The sequence below is a fragment of the Strix aluco genome, chromosome 2 (genome assembly GCF_031877795.1).
Source record: "Strix aluco isolate bStrAlu1 chromosome 2, bStrAlu1.hap1, whole genome shotgun sequence".
NCBI classification, from domain to species: Eukaryota; Metazoa; Chordata; class Aves; order Strigiformes; family Strigidae; genus Strix; species Strix aluco.
The window spans coordinates 81,054,353-81,074,001 of record NC_133932.1 but is presented as its reverse complement, the minus strand read 5'-3'; the positions used below and the strand labels follow the sequence as shown (position 1 = coordinate 81,074,001).

General features: G+C 37.7%; 1 protein-coding gene across 1 annotated transcript in view; it reads left to right on the top strand.

Annotated features, from left to right (window-relative positions):
• GPC6 (glypican 6) overlaps window positions 1–19,649 on the top strand; it is a 797,652-nt gene that overhangs the window by 572,217 nt on the left and 205,786 nt on the right. Inside the window, exon 4 of the mRNA XM_074815455.1 lies at window positions 11,235–11,400. Coding sequence (XP_074671556.1) covers window positions 11,235–11,400 — 166 coding nt within the window. The remainder of the gene's footprint in view (window positions 1–11,234; window positions 11,401–19,649) is intronic.

Genomic DNA, 19,649 nt, shown 5'->3' with positions numbered 1-19,649 from the left:
AACAAGAGCATTCGAAAGACCATAAAAGAGGAAATGTTAAGATGGAGCTATAAGGTGATCTCACATGATTTGGGCCCACATAATGCAGTGGGCATTTATGGATCCTATAAATAGATGGTGAGCTATTTATAAATATCCCTCTGTTTCCGTGCTACCCTGAATATAAATTACTGTGTATTGTATTGAGGAGCCTGTGGTTTATTATTAGAACCCAGCATGTATCTGACTAGATCCATGTTGGGATACCTTAAAGATCTGACACCCTTCTTCACTTTAGAAGTCAGGAAAATAGTTTAAGATGTTCACTTTCGATCTCTGTACTTCCATATGATCCACAGATACTTTCTTTTACTGTCCTGGCTATTGTGCTCCATCTTGTGCTTCATTCACATCATGAAATGAAGCAGGAGCATAAGCAAAGCATTATATTCTGTTGTGTCCCAAATAACCAACATCTTGCTTTCTACTGGGCTGGAAGGTCTTCAGCAAATAGTCAGTCTTTAAAACAGGCTTTGCATTCCTTGCTGAAGTGATGTCTGTATTTTTGTACCCATCTTATCTCTGACAAGATGTGTCTAGCTTATTGCTAACAATCAGATTTAATGTTTCATTTCAAAACCCAGCACTCTGTTATTTGGCCTTTTGAATTTCATGGAGAAGGACCAAGAATATGGGCAACTTCAAAAATCATGTTTTGTTTCTATGGAGATTCCTTTGCTTTATTTTCCAAATAGCCCAGGGCTACTTATGGGATTTTACCCTTTGAACTCACTTGAAAAATGTTCAATTTAGCAATATTATGAAGCTTATCAAGTAGACAAAGCTATCAACCTTGGAGTTGCCTGCTTCACTATCTCTACAATTTTATTTCTCTCTTTAGTAGAATATGCTCCTTTTAGTACTAGGCCATGCAGTCCCTACCCTTTAGTCACTGCCAGTATGCAGCCCAGACAATTCATCAGTCATGCAGGAAGGCACCTGTAAGAAATCTGCATGTCCTTACTTGCTGTGTCTAGGAGATTGCCATTGTCAACAAATTCAGATAGTGATCACCGTACTATAAACTTTAAAGTGTCTTTTGCATCATGACTCCATCCATGTTTCTTAGAGCAGGAAGGAGCAGGAACATGTTGGGTCAATCTGTTGTCACTTGTCACCTCAAATTATTGCATAATTTATCATCGACCAAGACTGCCAATATTATGTATGCATTTATTTCTTTCTCATCAAGACTAGTGTGTTCTTGCTGACACCAGACAACTAAGACATCCCACAGCCCTCTCCACCACTCTCACCTTCATGCCCTTTTTAAGTCAGTAAAGCAACCCACAGGTCAGTGAACAGCAAACAAGACTTATTTGTGAGTACTTGTGAGTACTTATGAGTGATCAGAAGTTTTGCTGTTCACTCTATATTTGAGAGAAACTGATTTTCTTCTCAGGTGCTTTTCTGTTTTGCACTGTGAATCACAGATAGGCAGTCATCAAGACTGCTCTCAGGTATGTAGCCTGCATTTCAAGCTTCTTGGGTGTTGTAAGTAGGACTGACTTTGACCATTCTTCACATCATTTTCTTATCCAGATACTGCTGCACAACATGTCGAACTGCTCGATTTGATAATTATCTCCTGCTGTGGCAGTTCTTCTCTTTTTCTATCTCAACCCTTTCTCAGAGTTTACCCTCCTGCTTATTGGGGGATTTGATTCCCAGATTATCAAGGACCTCCCCTTCTATTTCTGATTTGTACCAGGGAAATATGTAACCTACTTCTCTGCAACATTTTTGTTCCTCCTAGTGAGCATAAAGCCACTTTTGCTTGATTGTGCAGAGCTTAGTCTGGCATTTTTTCCTCACCATACTTTCTGAATGCTTCTTTTAACTTGGCTCTTCTTCTGACTATTCTACAAGGCAACTGCACATCATTGCTCAGCAACATCCTCCTGCTTTTCCAGTTGGAAAAAATGGTGGATTCTTCTTGTTTAACTTTAAACATACTCGTGAAGATATTTGCACATGGAGTAATCACTATAGCACCACAAGAGAGAGTAATAAGCACCTATTTTAGACGCCTATTTTTAGGTTGAAGTGAATCTGCTTTGTAAGGGAACATAGGTCAGATTTTGATATCTATGTCTAGTCGAGCAAATCATACTAAGAACCTCTTCTAAGGTGCTGGACTTTATGGATTTTCTTTCTGCTCCCCAAATTATTTGAAGTAGCCAGTTTCAGGGGGTTTCTGACCCTGCTGCTTACAGTCATGTCTTATTCTATTTTCAGCCCTGGAAAATTTAGCACATGCTTTCCTCTTAAACCAAGGGCTTCTTATCAGGTGGAGGTCATAGACGTTTCTATATGAGGCTGGAAGAAATGAGCATACTCCCTTGAAGTGAGATGCAGTGGGTTTTCTTCTCTGGGAAGAAAGCAGAGGAACTCCTTTTTATTAAGACAGTGTCTGAAAGTTTATGTTCCAGAAGAGATAGTGGGATTTGAAAAGCCTAACAGCTGTGAGATTCCTTCCTTATTTCTGTGTAAAAGAAAACTTCTCATCTCCTGGGAGTGAAAGGAAGAAATTATTTCAAAGATTTTTCACCTTAACTTTGCCCTTGAAATGCTGGGAAAATAACAGATGGAATACATACCTCAAGTTCTATTTAATGTGGGCTTACTCTAACAACAGATGAGAAAGACAAATATTTTTCCAGAAAATTTGTAGGGCTGATTTTTCAGCTAAATAATATCTCATGGGATGTAAACCCCCATATCCTGGAGTATTTTCTTAGCTTGCACTATTTTCAGTCTAAGAAATTCTTCGTTTAATCGTATTTATAATTAAATGACATTTTTCCACAGTTTGTTTGAAATTGATTATGCTTCTGACAGATAACATGTTATTTAAGAAGAACATTTTAATATTTACATCTGAGCATTCAAACATTTCATTTTGTAAAAACTTAAATTATAAAAAAATTTGCTTTAAAACTTCACTCAGAAGTGATTCAAGAGATTAAAAAGAACGGCTTTACACAAAATATCCTTGTGACTGCAGCTTTTCAAGTGACTTTCTAAATTTGGTTTTCCTGTATTCATGTAATCTGATAAGTAATTTTCCTATTTTCCTAAAAATAGGAAAAGCTATTCTTTTCCTCTGTAAATAGACGTTCGGTCTCACACAAGTAAACATCTGAACATTTTGTCCTTGTGGTTTTTTTGTCCTTGACTTCGGTGGGGAAATTACGAAATTCCACAATTCATTTCTCCAACAATGATTTATTATTTGATGTACAACCTCCCGATGTAATCACTTAGAGACCTGCAGTCCTTATTTTCCCAGTTTCAGAATTACATGTTACGATAATCTAGGCAAATCACAGATGAGAGTGATACTTATAAACAGTGTTGAAAAATTCTGGTGCATAATTTTTAAGGTTTTAGCCATCTAAATACCTTTTAAAATTTCTTGTTATGTTTCTTTTTTCATCTGTAAAATGGAGTAGATATATTTGTCCATCTTCCAGAACTATACACATACCAGAGCACAACTGTAGGCATACTGATATGACCAAGTAAGTATGAAAAATGCCTCAAATTTTAATATGTGTTGGAAAGAAATCCAGTTGCCATATTTCTCACAATTTCAAAATCATCGAAAATGGAAAAAGACATACTAGTTGGAGAAGAAAAATGGCTAGATGTTCCTTGTCTTTTAGAAAAATTAAGGTGGTTCAACTGAGTTGCACTGGGGTAAGTGCTTAATGCTGCACAGTTTGTACCAGATAGTAAATGTGTAATTTCTTTTTTACATTATAAAGCTTTTCTAGGGTTCAACTATGTTGCCCTAAAATTGTTTCTAATAGTTTCATGAGCATATTGAACTATAAATTATATATTTTCTAGAAAAAAAATTTGAAAATATGAAAATTAAATTTACCATGTATTATCTCATCATATTTTCGAGATGCACTACCCCAGAATTGTGAAAATCTTTCAGCTGTTTAACTGGCTGCCATGTTTTACTTTTATTTTGGTATAATTCAAGCACAAAGTCAAAGACACTACTACAAAGCTGTAGTACTCAAACCAGGTCTTCTACCTTTCAGTCATCTGGGATGCTATTAATTGTTGAAAAGATAGCTATTTTTATCTTTAGGAGGTTAGTATTAGACTAGACTTTTGGTTGATATAAGCAAGTATTCTCAAACTGACCTTCTACAACATAAATTCCCAATTGAATATGGCTGATGCAGTATTTCCATTTTTATATCAGATTGTGCTATAAAAGCAGTGAACTGAGATCTTAGTATCTAAGAGCCAGACTGAAACAATTATAAGTAATTCAATAAATCATTCAAATATCTTATTAATATTTTGATGTAGTTCTAATTAGATACACACAGACATATTTTCAGCTGAAACCTGCTGAAAAGAATTTGGTTGATATCTAGATTATTAAATGAAATCAGCAGTTACACAGTGCTCATGAAAACAGTCAAAATATGGACAAGGAGAAAAATTAATCACTTGGATCCAACAGTGAACAAATCTTACTTGAAGAAAAGAAAGAGCAAAAGGAAAAAAAGCATCATTGCCAGCTAAGCTTTACCTGCTTTCCCCAGTATTAAAAACAAAGAACAACAAAAATCAATAGGGAATAATTGTAACATGTTGAGAAGAAAGCCTCAAAGATATATGATGAAAAGTAGTGAGTGATTGGACTGAAGTTTAGTCTCTATACTGAAGTTAATTAAAGATGAAAGGAAAGAAAAAAGGACTTGTAGCTCTTAGGATGGGTGACCCAAAGGCTTGCAGTAATCCTGTGTACTCTATAAAGTGTAGTTGATGATACATCACAGTCTGATCCCAGTTACGTCACTGTTACAATGGGTGATCAGAAATCATGGTTTTGTGCTTAGGAAAAGTTTCCTCAGTTCTAGCAGGTTACATGCAACAATCAGCAATTCTTAATTAAAGGTATGTCTTTTCCTTCTCTTCTGAAATCACAAGAATGAACTTCTAAATCATTATGTCCCATTTGATTTAAATGTAATTTTGGATAGAAAAACTAGAATTACACTGCGGAGGTTTTTGGACAGGAAGTGCTAGAAATGGAGTTGTCCACAGATATATTAACCTTTTGGTGGAAGAATGTGGGGACACTCCTACTCTTAGTGGAGTTTGCATTTCTCTTGGAGTTCGTTGAGACATGCCAATGTATTCAAGATCAAACATGACCTGGCCACATACATGAGCATTTTATTATTATTGCCCTAGTCCTCTTTGAAACTCTTGAGATAATTAGGCCATGAACAAAATTATGCTTGGGAAACTTAGCTCATTTTTCCATCATTAAGTTGTAGATGGACTACACAGAGACCCAAAAAGTGACTTAAGGATGTCAGTGCCCCAGTTTCTCAGACAGTGCATCATGCCTGTGCAGCACACAACATCAGTGTGCCAAGTGGGGAGTGCTAAAGACAGGGATTCATTTCAAAACTCTCTCCAGTTAGGGACCATTTACATGGGACTGCAGGAATATACCTCACCCTCTTGTGAGCAAAGTATTTGATACCTCATCTTGAACACCAAATGGGAAAGAAGTAGAAGTTTCCACTTTTTATCCAGTATCCTGGTTGTTAATGCATTTGTAAAGCTTGTGAGAAATTAAATGCAATTCTCTTCTCCATCTCAGACTATGGGTTATTCTAGTGCAGAGGCATTTTAAAACAGTATCTAATTCCTGGACCACCTGGCTAGAAATCAACTGGTTCCTCCTGGCATCCCCCCAAAGTCTTCATGCTAAAGAGTGGCTCCATGTGATTCGAAATGGGATAATTTCCTTTGGGTGCACAGGAACTGTAGGAAGGAGTTGTGTCCCCTGTTGTGGTCTCTGGGATGGCACTTGGTTTTGATTTATTTTGCTCATATTTGACAGATTTTATTATATGCCAATAAATGACAGGAACTGGACCTAAGTATGGCTTTCTGCTGTGAGTTTAGGTACATTCAATATTACTTTGGAAGAACACCCCTACTTTATTACCAGACAACATATACCACCTACTTCAGTAAGAAATCTCATATAAATACAAGTAGAGAAACTGCATGTCAGTGTGTTTGATCCTTCTAAAGGTAACCAGCTGTTTAATCAGTTTGTCTGATTTTTTGCATCAGAAGAAAGATTTAGGTTTGTGTACCTGAGAAAGCCAAGGCTTTTGATTATAAAACCAGGTCAAATGTATAAGAAAGCAGTCTTTGCAAATGCGGTGTTACGGGAGTACAATTTCATGGCTTTTACCCAAACAAGTTCTCTCCTCAATTATTTATATTTGAAAGTTCACCTTTGCAAAATCTGTCTTCTAGATGAAATAATATTCCTCCTAGAGTTTTTGAAGGGAGAAAACAAGTGTTCAGTAATGAAGCCCTTAAGAATCTTGCTTTTTGTTTTTTTTTAACATGTATGCAAAAACGTACATTTAGATACAGCTGAAGCTGTCAGAAAATGTTACGAAATGCGGTAATGTAACATGTCCTGCAGCTACTAGGCTCAATCAAAGCTCAGAAAGGCACTTTTCTGATGTGCTGCATTCCATGTATGCTTATACTAAAATGAAGATGTCCTAGTCAGTCAGGGATACAGCATGATATAATTAATGATTCCTCTGTAGCAGTTTCCCCAGTTATGTCATTCAGTGTGATCTGATTGATTTATAATATATGATTTACATAAGGACTAGTTATTTCTAAACTTTGAAGTTTAGAAATAGGCAAATTTCTCTGCTGAGTTTAGCAGAGAGCCAATTGCAATGTATTTTAAAAGAAAAAAAAAAAAAAGAAAAAAAGCCAAGCTGTATCTATCCACAAATGTTAGTTACAGAAAAAATGTTGAAACTCCTGATCTGAAGAACAGCTCTCCTCAGCAAATGCAGGTTTTAAATACTTCTGAATTAAATTAATATCTGCCTTTTGACTGGTCTGCAGAAAAATATTATTAAGTGTGAGAGACTCTGAATATATTTTTTAAGATGGGAGTGAGAAACGGGCTTTGAAAATACATTTCATAGAATTTGCCAGCAGCAAGAAGTAGCAAGCCAATTATAGGTGGTTGAAAATCAACTTTCTGTGATAATCTCCAGATTTCATGTGTTCATAGCTTTTTGAAATACTGACACTCTAAGCTGAATATTTTTTATGTTTGTTTTTTAACAAGATTTCAGAATATTAGAGCAAAATTTGATTATTTTTTGCATGGAAGATACTTCAGCTCTTGTTGAGGGAGGAATAAGACCTGACTGTGTTCTCTGAAAATAAAGGTACGGAAAAAACAGCTAAAGCTGAGAACTGAAACTTGGCTGCTTGCTGAAGGCTAGATTCACGAAGGCACTTAACTTTTGTAACACTTAATTTTTCTGTAGCATTTAACTTTTAGCCTTCAGACTTCCAAAGTATCCCAGTTACTTTAGTGTCCCTTTGCCACAAGTAGGAAGGCTTGGTCACCTAAAGGTACATCAGTGCTGCTAAGTGACAGGGTAATATGGAGAAAACTTCAGAACGGGACTCATCATGTGTTCAGGCCACAGCTTAGCTGTTAGCCGTCCTCCTGGATGCATTCTGGACCTCTCCATCTGACCCTCTCCACCCAGTGCCTATGGACTGTTTGGAGGACAGAGACTGCCTCCATAAACCTGCATGAAGATACCTGTCTTCTTGTGGTCCCCTCCCTTCTTCTCAACACTAACCCAAGTGTAGTCTAAACACTATCAGACGTAACCTCCTGTCTCACTTCACAACGTGCAACATTATATTTAGTTTCCTTTTACTCCCATTGCCTGCAGTACTGCCTCCTATTATTCCAAACACTTGGAGCTGAAAAATAACCACACAAAATAGTTATTATGTATTTTAGTCACTCAGGCACCAGGGGGGACCCAGAGGAGATGTAGTGCCAAATACTATGTAGTAGTATGGATGTGGCCAGCTTGGAGTAGAAGGTGCTAGCAGTAAGCACTGTGAACGTAAGCCAGTCCCTGCCACTTGCCCTCAGACACAGCAATTGATCTGTGTTTACCAGCATAGCATCTTCTGAAACAGAGGCCTGCAACATCCAGCTTGATCAGCAAGGAGCTGCTTGTGTTGGTCTGTGTCAGAGGCTGATACAGATATGTCAGAGGCTTCTGTAGAGATTTTCTCCATCTGCTTTCTGCTCAGAGTCACAGCTTGGCCTCTTATCTTAAGAACTGCATTACTTGTCTCTAACCAAAAGCAGGGCACCTTCCTTTCTTGTAAAATGCTGTTGATGATCCCACAATTTTGTATGTGGGCTATTAAAACATTCAGACAATATATGAGACACCTGGGTCCTGCTCATTCATTTTGAATGGTAAGAATTTATCCTGACTGCTTCACAGTGGACTGTGTTTGGGAGTATTCTGGTTAAAGCTGTTCTGTAATGCAACAAGAATTCAAGATTCACTGGGCCAGTGTAAATAAATATTCTAACTGGCCTTTAGGGTCCTGTCCTAGCAGATCAGAGATATGATCTGAACCTCTGGCAGAGAAAGGTATGATAGCTAGTTATGTCTCAGACTACACTTGTGATAAAATAAGGCTCATGTAAATATTTATGATATTTGATTTATATAAATATAATATAAAGACAGGAACTGTCTTCTCTCTACCTATGCTTTTCAAGAATGAAATTGCCAGGGAGTTTTTGTGCAAGTTCAAGATCCTATAGGTGTATGGGCTGTCAGCACAAGTACCAAAGTGGGCTTGGGAAAGTGTTGATAGCAGAACATGTAGACTCCAGCTGAACTTAGGGGTCAACCAGGTGTTGACAACTTTGCATTGACAAGACTTCTGGATCTGGAAAGAAGCATAATTTTAAGCATGAAAGGAGCTTTGCTGATAAAACTCTCAGTGCCTACCAATAGAAATACCTCTGGCTTTATGCAGCAATTTCAAAGTACTTTTGAAGATTCCATTGTTGATCATATATATTCTGCTTACAGTTTAGCTTTTGATGCTAAACTTTTTGTAAAAATGGGCCTGTTCTAGGTTTGGAGATATAAAGATAAAACAGTTGGATAAGTGACTCTAAAAATTAGTTCTGAGAAGTGGAAATAATGAAGTCCAGCTTTCCTTGTGTTTGCATTTTCTGCTATTTAATAAGGTGAAAGTTCCCCCTGGTGCTTTTTTAACTAGTGGGTCATTCACAGCATCATTCCTCCATGTGGATTCTTTGATATCTGTGAGGAATTGACCTCACGCTTCAGCCTTTTCCTCAATAAAAGCAGTAATAGAGCCTCTCTCCTTTTCTTCTCTCAGCTCTCTATTTTGAAAAAACTTGTAGGATCTTAATGTACTGAGACCTGAAGCCCTTCATCAAATTTGATTGAAATTGGCTAATGGTTCAAAAGCTATTGGAAAAGGATGGATAAACACACACTATCAGAGTGTTGTGCTAGTAAAGTACATTTCCCTAGGAATCCAAGGCAAAAATATCTCCTGAGCATACTCAGAAGCATCTGCTGTAGCTCTTAACAGAGCCATTAAAATGTCCAGTTTAAAGAGTATGTTCTGCATAGTTCTCTAAAAATCAGTGATTTAACATCAAAAAGGGAGAAAGAAATTCCAGAGAAAATGAAAAGAAGTGCCATTTTAGTACAGTCCTGATAATACGAACCATATCAGTCAGTTTAGCACATACTGTTATAGTGCAGTCAGATTCATGCTTTCAGCACATGCTACCATGAATATAGAAGAACAGTTTAATCCCTTCAAATTCATATTAGAAGTGTTACATTTATTCATAAACCAACACGATGAGTGAAAGGAGTGCCACTGCTCTGCACTCTCCTGTCCAGGAATTTTGAAATCACTGAGGAACCTGTAGCCCTTTGTCATTGCTCTAGACTGTCACTCCAGCACGGGAAACTTACACTTCATTGCACCATGACAAGATGCTATTGCAAATAGTACCTAACATGCACTTTTAATCCAAAATAGAATTTCTGGCCTGAAAACGTACGCTGTAGCGGTACATACAATTTTAAAAGTCTGAGATGAAACAAATATGGAAACAAGAGGGTGAGGGAATTAATAGTTACCCAAGAAATTTCACATGGTTGTTAAATGTGACCAATTTGTGCAGTTTAAATTTAGATATAAAGGATTCAGTGGATGTCCTCCAAAAGATGATTTATCCTGTGCTTCAAGAGGTGGGATAAATAAACAACCCAAAAAGGACCTATTACTCTCCATTGAACATGGAAGGCACATTGCTGAATAGATGCTCAGCATTTTGATGACTAAAAAAGATGAAGTGAAGGATCATTAGAAATAATGGAGAAGCCCTATGCAAAAAATCTTTCCCTAACCTCCATGTTCCCTCTCCAGGAAACCCATATCCTTCTAATGCAAACTGTAACACATATCGCTAAAAAATTATATCTACACATTGCTTCTTTCTGTCAGCCACACGCAGTATTAATGACTTTGACTGGAAATCCTAAACGCATTGGGTGTTTTTCCATTGACTCTGGTGGCTGTTTTAAGTTCACCATGTGCAGCCATGTTGTGCCATGCTGATATGTAAATTGAAATGCATTAGGCTGTTGTCTATAATGCTTTTTGTCACTTAAGATGTTGAAAGCATACCAAAAAAAACCCCTGTCTGATCTCTTTATGAAACTGTCAGAGAAGACAGAAGGGTGTTTTTGTCTGAAAACAGAATGATATTCCTTTGTCATGGTGCAGTTCTGAATAATTTTATAGAAATCATCAAGATTATCCTGGATTTACTGTTCTTTAATAAAAAGGAGAATCTGATCTGGTGATGGTGTGATTTACAGGTCTAGCTTGAGTAGGAAGAGCGTGGGGTCTCCTCAGGATCCTCTGTGTTAGGATCAGTCAGTTACTGTCCAGCTGATTCCCTGGATGTTTTTCCTTTGCTTTCCAGTAGACTTTGTGTGGGAGGGCTGGGGAGGCAAGCACGCCATCAGTAGGGGAGTGTTGATTTCTGCATTCCTGAAAATCGCTTCTGGCTGTGCTAAATTAAGATAATTGGCAGGAATCGATTAGTCTCATAGGAGGGTGTTATTAAGGGTTGAGCTCTTTCCACAAATTGCCCCTTCTGTGCTTATTGCTTGAGAGGCATAATCTCAGCGATCCCGAAATTCACAGAACAGGAGATTGATTTCCTCCTTTTTCTTTTTCTTTCCCCCGCTTAAACTCTGCAGGTCAGTCCCACCCCAGGGTGCATCCGGGCGTTAATGAAGATGTTGTACTGCCCTTACTGCAGAGGACTTCCCACTGTGAAACCTTGCAACAACTATTGCCTCAATGTAATGAAGGGCTGCCTAGCAAATCAGGCTGATTTGGATACTGAGTGGAATCTGTTCATAGGTAAGAAGAGTTTAAATATTAGTGGAAGGAAATGCTGGTAATAGCAAACATCTGCAGTTTTTTGAGGCTAGAAGATGCTGTTAGTCAATATTCACAATGAAGCAACTGCAGATGCACCTCTACTTTCTAATTGACCTTCCTGGCTTGCAGTAAGAAATGTCTCTTTCCCCCTGCGCCAGTCACATTTCGTATTTCAAAAGGAATAGTGTGGTGTTACAGCTTCTGAGCTGAATTATTACATGATATGTGAAATGTTGAGAAAGCTTTGGTTGAGGATTTAATAACAAGCTTAACATAGCAGAAATATTATATATTACAACTGAAAACTAGGCTCTTGCAAGCTGAGAAGATAATAACATTGTATAACATCCAGTCAACATAAATCACAATAGCTGCTGCTCTTAATTCTGGTAGTATATAGGCAAAAAACTTTAAAAGTTACATACATAAGAAATTATTAATTCCTTGTTCTTGATTAAAATATGTAAATGTCTCCCTTTCAGTATGCTGAGTAGAAAGTACCAAACACGCAATCAAAATGTTAGAATGGAGTATAGAACATGCATTTAATGAAAACCTCTATTACAGTTTTATTCACATAATTCTTCAGTCAAGTAAACTAAGAAAAAAAAAAAAAAAAGAAAAGAAAGAAATCTCCTTTAAACAGCCATTCAGATATCCTGTAGCAAAAAAAACAAAACTCCCAGAAGAGTAACATTTAACAAGAAATAAGACCTTCATGTAGCTTTTGATGTTACACAGGATAGGATGAGGAATGAGACAAGGCTAATGATAATATAGAAAGAACAGAAACAGATAGATACACCAGTCACTGATGAGCATCATAGCCTAGACTGGATTTCAGGAAAATAAAAGCAGCTGGAAAATATGGGCTAAAGTTCTCTTTATTGCAACCAAAGAAAGGAAAGGTTATTTTCCACTTTTAGGAGAAAAAAAAAAAAAAATATGAGCAATCTCATTTTGCTTAATTTCAAACCCCACTGACCAATGTGACTTTGAAAATTTGACTCTGACTCATTCATGGATTTTCACTTTACTCAGCACAGAGGTGGTGCAAGATGGATAGGGAGAAGAAAACAGGATGAAAAATGAATCAGAGTATGAAAAGTGAAAACCAGTATTGAATGTGCTATAAAAATAGCATAAGCAAAAAATGCAAACAACAATAATAAACAAATGATGCAAATAAATATGCCTTCTCAGTCCCTTGTACTGGTTAAAGGAGCTGACATTAGAAGCAGTGCTGTATGGAGGGATACTGTGGGATTACTGGTGTGAAAAGAAGTCAGTTCATCATCAGAAAGCTAAGCAGGAGCTGATGGAAAAACAATGCCAACTTGCTAAAGACATTGCATGAGCTACTTTCACTTTGTCATAAAAGAGTAAGCAAGAGCTGAATTGTGACCAATTCTGATCAAAGAAAATAATATAGGCCTTTAGAAAAAAAATAACTAAAATAAGCAACAGAGTTTTTATTAAGGCAAGCACCTTTTCAAATCAGAAGCTGGAAGGTAAGATTTCAGGTCTTAAGAGAATGCTTCATCTTTTGGTGCTTTAAATACAGTAAGAGTGCTGGACAGGGTGAGGTATGTGTTGGAAAGTGTGGAAATGCTTACAGATTCAGACTTTCAGAGTGTTTGATGCAAAGCCCTTGTCTTCATCAATGTCTTTAAGATTTTGGTTGTTCCTGCTCTCGGAAGATAAAAACTGCGTGAAAGCTTGTACATTATATTAAAACATAGTGCTAATTTATTAAATACTGTGTAATACACTGTGTACTTCCTTAAAGGAAAGCAGGCTGCTATGCAATTATCCCTTCTGGTCAGTGATGACAAGGCAGTATAAAGTCCAAATACATCAAGACATATTTTCTCTTTCTCCTACCAGTACAACCTCCCCTCTACAACTTCATGGGGAAGGGAATAGAGAAGGAGAGACAGACATTTTCCTGTGTTTGGAAAAGGTATTCTGTTTTATCCCATTTTGGAGGCCTCTGACAGCTTTGCTGGAGATGAGGGTCCTTGGTCCTTCCTTTATGAAAGATTGAAATGCGGCAACTTATCTCTGTCTCTGACAGCTGTCAGAGGCTTTCTAATGACACATGCAATTCCCTTAGTACTAAACACAACAAAACTTCTACTCACTGAATTAAAACGAGCGGCAGCACTTTACAGCACCACTGAGCTATGAAAGATTGGAAATTATGCATGAGCAGTTTTTATCCCTGTTCCAATACTAGGAACCATGCACTAGGAAAAAAACAGGGGAAAAAAAATTATAATTTTGTGCACTAACAGTCTCTGCGTAGGCAGGAATCCCAAATGTTAGTGCATATTCATACACAACAAGATAGTTTTGCTTAGCTCATAATCTGAGTATTGGAAGGTTGTTTTGGCAAAAGTTGGTACTTGGTACTAGACAAAAACTCTCAGATGTGTTTGTCAGTAACTAAGCAAATACTGTAGTTTGGGTTGCATGTTCTGGTATTGTTCTGTAGTTACTCTAATTGTCCAGCAACACCCGAGATCTACAAGTGAGGAGGAACAGAGGAAAGTAAATGGGCTCTCTGACAACAGGATGTGTTACATGTTCCACCTAGTTTATAAATATAAAAGTCAGGACTGGAATCACATTTATATAGCACTAATAAATCTTGCATCTACTTTCAAAGCTAGGGAGAGTGGGACAGCTTCCTCCAAACATCTGGTGCTTTCCAAGATTTTATAGACTGTGAAAATTTGTAAGAGGTGAAACAGCTGCAGAAGCATGACACATGGTTTATTATATTTTCCTGGTTTTGTCACCTTAAGGTCTGTGTCCTTTTTGTGTAACATTGCATTACAGGCTTTTCGTATTTTGTTGCCTTCATTATTGCACAATAAAAGCCAAATGTAGCACATCTCATTCTAGCAGAATTCCTCTGAATTTTGCCTGAGAAAGGAAGACAGTCTTTAATAATTATATTAGAATTATAAGACTGTAATGAATAAATGTTTCTTCCAGGTATCTATATAAAATATTTAAGAGGTATTTAAAAGCAAACCAGCCACACTGACTTTGAAAATGTGTATTTTGACAAAGCTTGCTTCTGATGTTTTGCCTGTTAGTTACCCCTCATAATCTCCTTTGCACCAGTCTCAAGCAAAGTTAGCAAATGCAAGATAAAAAGAATGAGTAGAGGAACTGTACTGCTAAGGAAAGAGATTGCCTCAGGAGAGGAGCTGACTGTTCTGTGGAATGGGGAAAAGGGGATTTTCTCTGTCTCATGGCCCAGCAGATATAGTCAAAATTATGCTTCTCTCCATGGAGCTATACCAATTAACAGTGATAAGGATCAGGGATCCCACTGTTCATTCTGTCACAGAAACACAGAAGAGATGGAGAAAACTATTCTGACTTACAATGATTCAAAGTCCATCTATCTTAGGGAATTACACTCAGTTTTAGGAATACTGTTATCCTCTTTCTCTAGCTACCCTGTGTTTCAGTCCCTATTTCTATCTTGAGATTCTTTGACTTTCCCTAACATTAGCTTTCTCTACAATTGATCGTTATTTTCCTTTAACTGCTCTTTTCCCAAGAAGGAATGTCACTCAAGGAATGAGCTCCCCTTAGTGAGCACCATGTTTTCCCTTGATGCCCTCATTCAGCTTCAGAATCAACACCAGCAAAAAGATGATTTCCATGAAAACAACCGCATCTCATTCTGACCACTGCCTTATCCACAGGTTCAGGATGGCAAAGTGGCCATAACCCATTTATTTTTTGCAGGATTTATTTCACAATTAGCAGTGGGGTTAATTTTCTTCTGTCTTGAGACAAAAACATAGATGATACTAAATCTGAATGTCAAGCAAGATTGTGAGCCAAATATTATAGTTCTTACTTAAATAATTCAGAACAACAGAAGAGTAAAAATCCAGGTAGTTGCTTTAATCACAGCAATGACTGTACCCGGGCTTTTTTTTTTTGGACATCTAAAGTAAATCATAAGTGCTTTGTTACTGTATTTAGTGACAAAGTGTACACTAGTGTAGTGCCTGTGTAGTAGTGAAGTCCATGGATTGCTTTGCTGCAATCCATGGAGGTTTTCCACTGCATGTCTATTTATAGCAGCAGAAATTAAAAATTGGTGGTTTTTTTCCTAGAAATTATTCAATGGTAAATCAGACACACCTTGATCTTGTTCCCATGTTTTAATAGGTGGGAGATTGTGGAAGACATTTCAGAAGTTGTGCAGTAACAGAGATGTGCAAATGACTGTGATTCTGATGGCTCAGGATCACATCCCTGTCTGTGCAAAGGAGCCAAGGGGCTCCTGCACTAGTTCGTGTCCACAGCCATCCTTCTGCTCCGGCTGGACACCAAGTTGATTTGCTAGCAGTGTGTTCAATATCTGACAAGCTCTGTAGTGTAGCAAGGCAGATCAGCATGTGGTGTCTTCATGCTGTAGTATTCAAGGCCAGCAAAGGTGGCATCCAGACTCAGAGAGCCCGAGCCACTTCTTACTGCCACTGCCCTGCTAGACCTCAGCCACAGGAGAAAATCCTATCTGCAAGGTTTCGGCAAAAGCTTCTCCTTCCAATCCTGAAGTTATTTCACTTACTGTCATTACAGCAGCTCTGCACTACTAATAAACTTTCTTGCTATTGTGCTTTAAGAATCCCTCTTTTTCTTCCCATCAGTATGACTCAGACCTGAGGAGATCTTGAGGCAGAAGATAGGATGCGGTCTCACTTATAACAACTCGATCATTTTAAGTAAAACTCCCCATCAAAATAAAAAATTTAGGGTGATATAAATATGCAATCAGTTTTATTTACTGCTTACAAAAGCCCTCAGGACTTGGTGTTTTCTCTATTCCATGTGCAAGTACAAGGATAAACATTTTCCTTTTAATGCTTCAAGAGACCACCTAGATTTGTCTTTTTTTTAATGGCTTATTACAATAATAACTGTGTTCTTCAAGATTCATTTTGGTTCATGGAAAAATCAGTCTATAATTGTAATAGTAATCCCTTACAATTTTCTTGTTCCTGTGTGTACAGCTACTGTAAATAAACATAGACATAGCTGTGTAGGCAACTACATGTTAGGTTCATGAAAATAGGGAACCTCTGAAGTGTATTGAAATAACATTCAAAACAGATTGGGGTTTTTGCCCTTTCTTTCTCTGAAGTGTACAACATCTGTCACTTCTATTTACCCTTACACACTACAGACCAAAGGCAGGCAATCTGTTGTAACTCAGAAGGCAAAAGTCTTGCTTTTGCTTGATCATGGTAAGTAAGAGCTAAAACCAGGGATTTTAGAAACCTTGGTTACCTGGCACTTGAATTTCTTCCCTCTGCCACCCTCCTCCTTAAGCATTATTTTGTAAGTATGCTGTGATTTTTTAATATATGTTTACCTCTCATAAAGACTCTGGGAGAAAAATTAAGTTATATTGTTCCCTCCATGGGAAGGCACTGTAGAAGGTTCCTGCAGTCCTGGAGTGCCATTACTCCAAATTTCTGGTTTCTGGTAGAAATTCATGAATTTTGGTTTGACAAGCATAGAATGGGTACTTGAATGCAAACACTAAAATTTCGTAATATGCATCTTGTGCTCCTATGAAAACTGATAGCATTCATAGTTAAGGCAGCCTAAATCTCAAAACCTGTATATAAAGCCTTATTTTCAGTTCCTGTCAAATTAGCAAACATCTAATTATTTAGGCTAAAATTACCCTTTCTTGCTTTCTTCCTGAATGAAATGCATCATGACACCTCTGGTGAAACCATCTTTGCCACCCATCAGAATGAGAATAGGGAAAATCATCTTAACCTGATGCTTTTTATCTTTTCTATCCATTTCTTAGAGAAACTTTAGTGCCTCCAGAGTTTGAAGAAGTAATATTTTCTTTAAGTCTCTTGTCTGTACAGACTATAGTAGCTGTTATTATATATACACCAATGTCTATTCCCTTAGTTGAAGTGACAGGGTTTGGTGGATGGCTCTAAGGGTTGTGGAGCCCCATCCTGATTATATATGAAAAAATGTAGTTTAGAATTCTTTTTCCCACTTTAGCTTGTTTCCCAGAAGAAAGGGAAAATGAGTACTCTGTTGTGTGATACAACTGCAAGTTGAGTTCCTCAGAAGTTGAGAACTACCATATTTGCGGATGTAAATCTAATGTTTATGAAAAAAACCTTTAGTGTGCTTCAGGCCCACCAGTCTCCACAATATATAGGTAGTCTACAGGAAGGAATTTGCAGTGGTATGAAAAAAACACACTTAACATCATAAAACAATTATATCAGGTCAGGATAAAAATATGTAGTTGCACATATGAAGAGTGAACTCAACTTGACACCTAATTAAAAGATTACAGTATTATCATTTTTTAATTCTCTAATAAGCAGTTAGCCTCCATGATCCCATATTTTCCCCTTGTTTTCCGGAAATAGTAGAATCACTGCCTACAATTTAAATATGATACCAAGACCTGATATCTTAGTCAGAGTATCTAGGAGCACCCCTGAAATAAAGGGAACATCACCATTCAGTGAGGTCAATAATGTGTGGAAGAAGGGAACTGTATTTGCTCTTTCCTTACTGTTTCTCTTCCCTCAGAAATATAAAGTATACACAACCTGGGTGTGTAATTACTCAGATGGTAAGGCATTCAGCCTGGGAGAAGCTCTCTGAAGTTGTGGCACTGCCAGCAGCATTGAAATGACAGCAGCACTTGCCTGCTGCTTAAACTCTACTTACCCTGCTAAATCTGTGTGCCTCCCCCGGGGCAATACAGCTTCTTGCGAGCAGTTCACAGCATCCATTGCCCTGTATACTTGCTTTAGGATGTGTCACTGAAGGAGGTTGCTTCTGTGGGACTATGGGGATCTTCTGCTCCAGTTACTGGCTCAAGAGGGCTGGGACTCATCTGGCCTGATCTTGCTGTTCGCTGACACCACTGGCAGCTCGTTACTAGGAGGATGCATCCTGGAAGTATGCGAATGGCTTCACTCGCAGTGACTCTTGAAAACTGCAGCTCCCGAAGAGGGGCTGTGGATTTCTGAAGATGTAGATGCTTAATTGAATGCAACTTCTGGGGCTACTGAGCTTTGACATGACTTGTGGAAATGAAGCATGGTGGTTATCTATGCTGTTTTTGTTAAGAATACAAAGATATTAGTGCATGTGAAGCACATCACCCATCATCATGTCATGTGACAGTTACAAATACTGGATCAAATTCAGCAATTCTAGAATTCTACCTTTGCCATCTGTACACAATATTCTTGTACTGTATGATTTCTGCATTTGCAGGAAAAAGCTTCTCAAACCTGAAGTGGTATGAGAGACAATACTCAGCATTTTCGCCAGGCACAACAGAGCCCTAAGCTGACTGCAGCATTTAGATGCTACAGTATCTTTTGAAAATAACAAGGCTGATCAGCATCGTCAAAAAGGTTTAAAAGATTTTATAATTAAACCATTGGACTCAAATGATGACTTTTTAGTTTCATTTTCATTCCTCATCTTGATACAGAGAAATGATTACTTGTTTTAAGATTTTTTATTTACTTATTTACTTATAGAAAACTGCTTAGCAACTTATTTCCTTACTTATAGCAAGTTATAGTATTACTTATAGTATTTTTTAATATTGCTAAGAATCCTGCTTTCCCAGACTGTTCTGTGGAATTTTACCAAGGACTACTGTGTCCATCAAAACAAAGCAGTTTACTGTGAAAATCTACCAAGAACTGCAGTGTTCAGCAAAATAATCACGTTTTTGTCCTTGAAGAACAGGTGTAGTCTAACTAGTTGGGCCTCAGTAATGAGTAAAGATAGACATATATGGATTGTAGAAGTTTCATTGGTTCCATTAAATAAGATAGGATGAGTAAACCAGCTGAAAAATATTTTTTGTTGTTCAAGAAATTGGCTAAGAGAATCTGCGCATGCTCCGAGGGAAAAACAAGGTGAGAAAGACTACGAGCCTTCCTCCCGAAGACGCGCCCCCAGGAGGCAATGCACAGGTGCAAAGATAACATAAACCGCTGACACCAGCCTTTCGAACTAACCCAGCCTTACTCATGCATATGTATGTTTGTGTTATGTAATCCAATGAATATGTATATCTACACTCTATAAGTTTTTGGTAAAAAGTGCTGTTGGTGTGCAAGCTTTGTGGAGAAATCCCCTTGCACCCCGGCTGGAGTAAAACATACCTGCTTTAT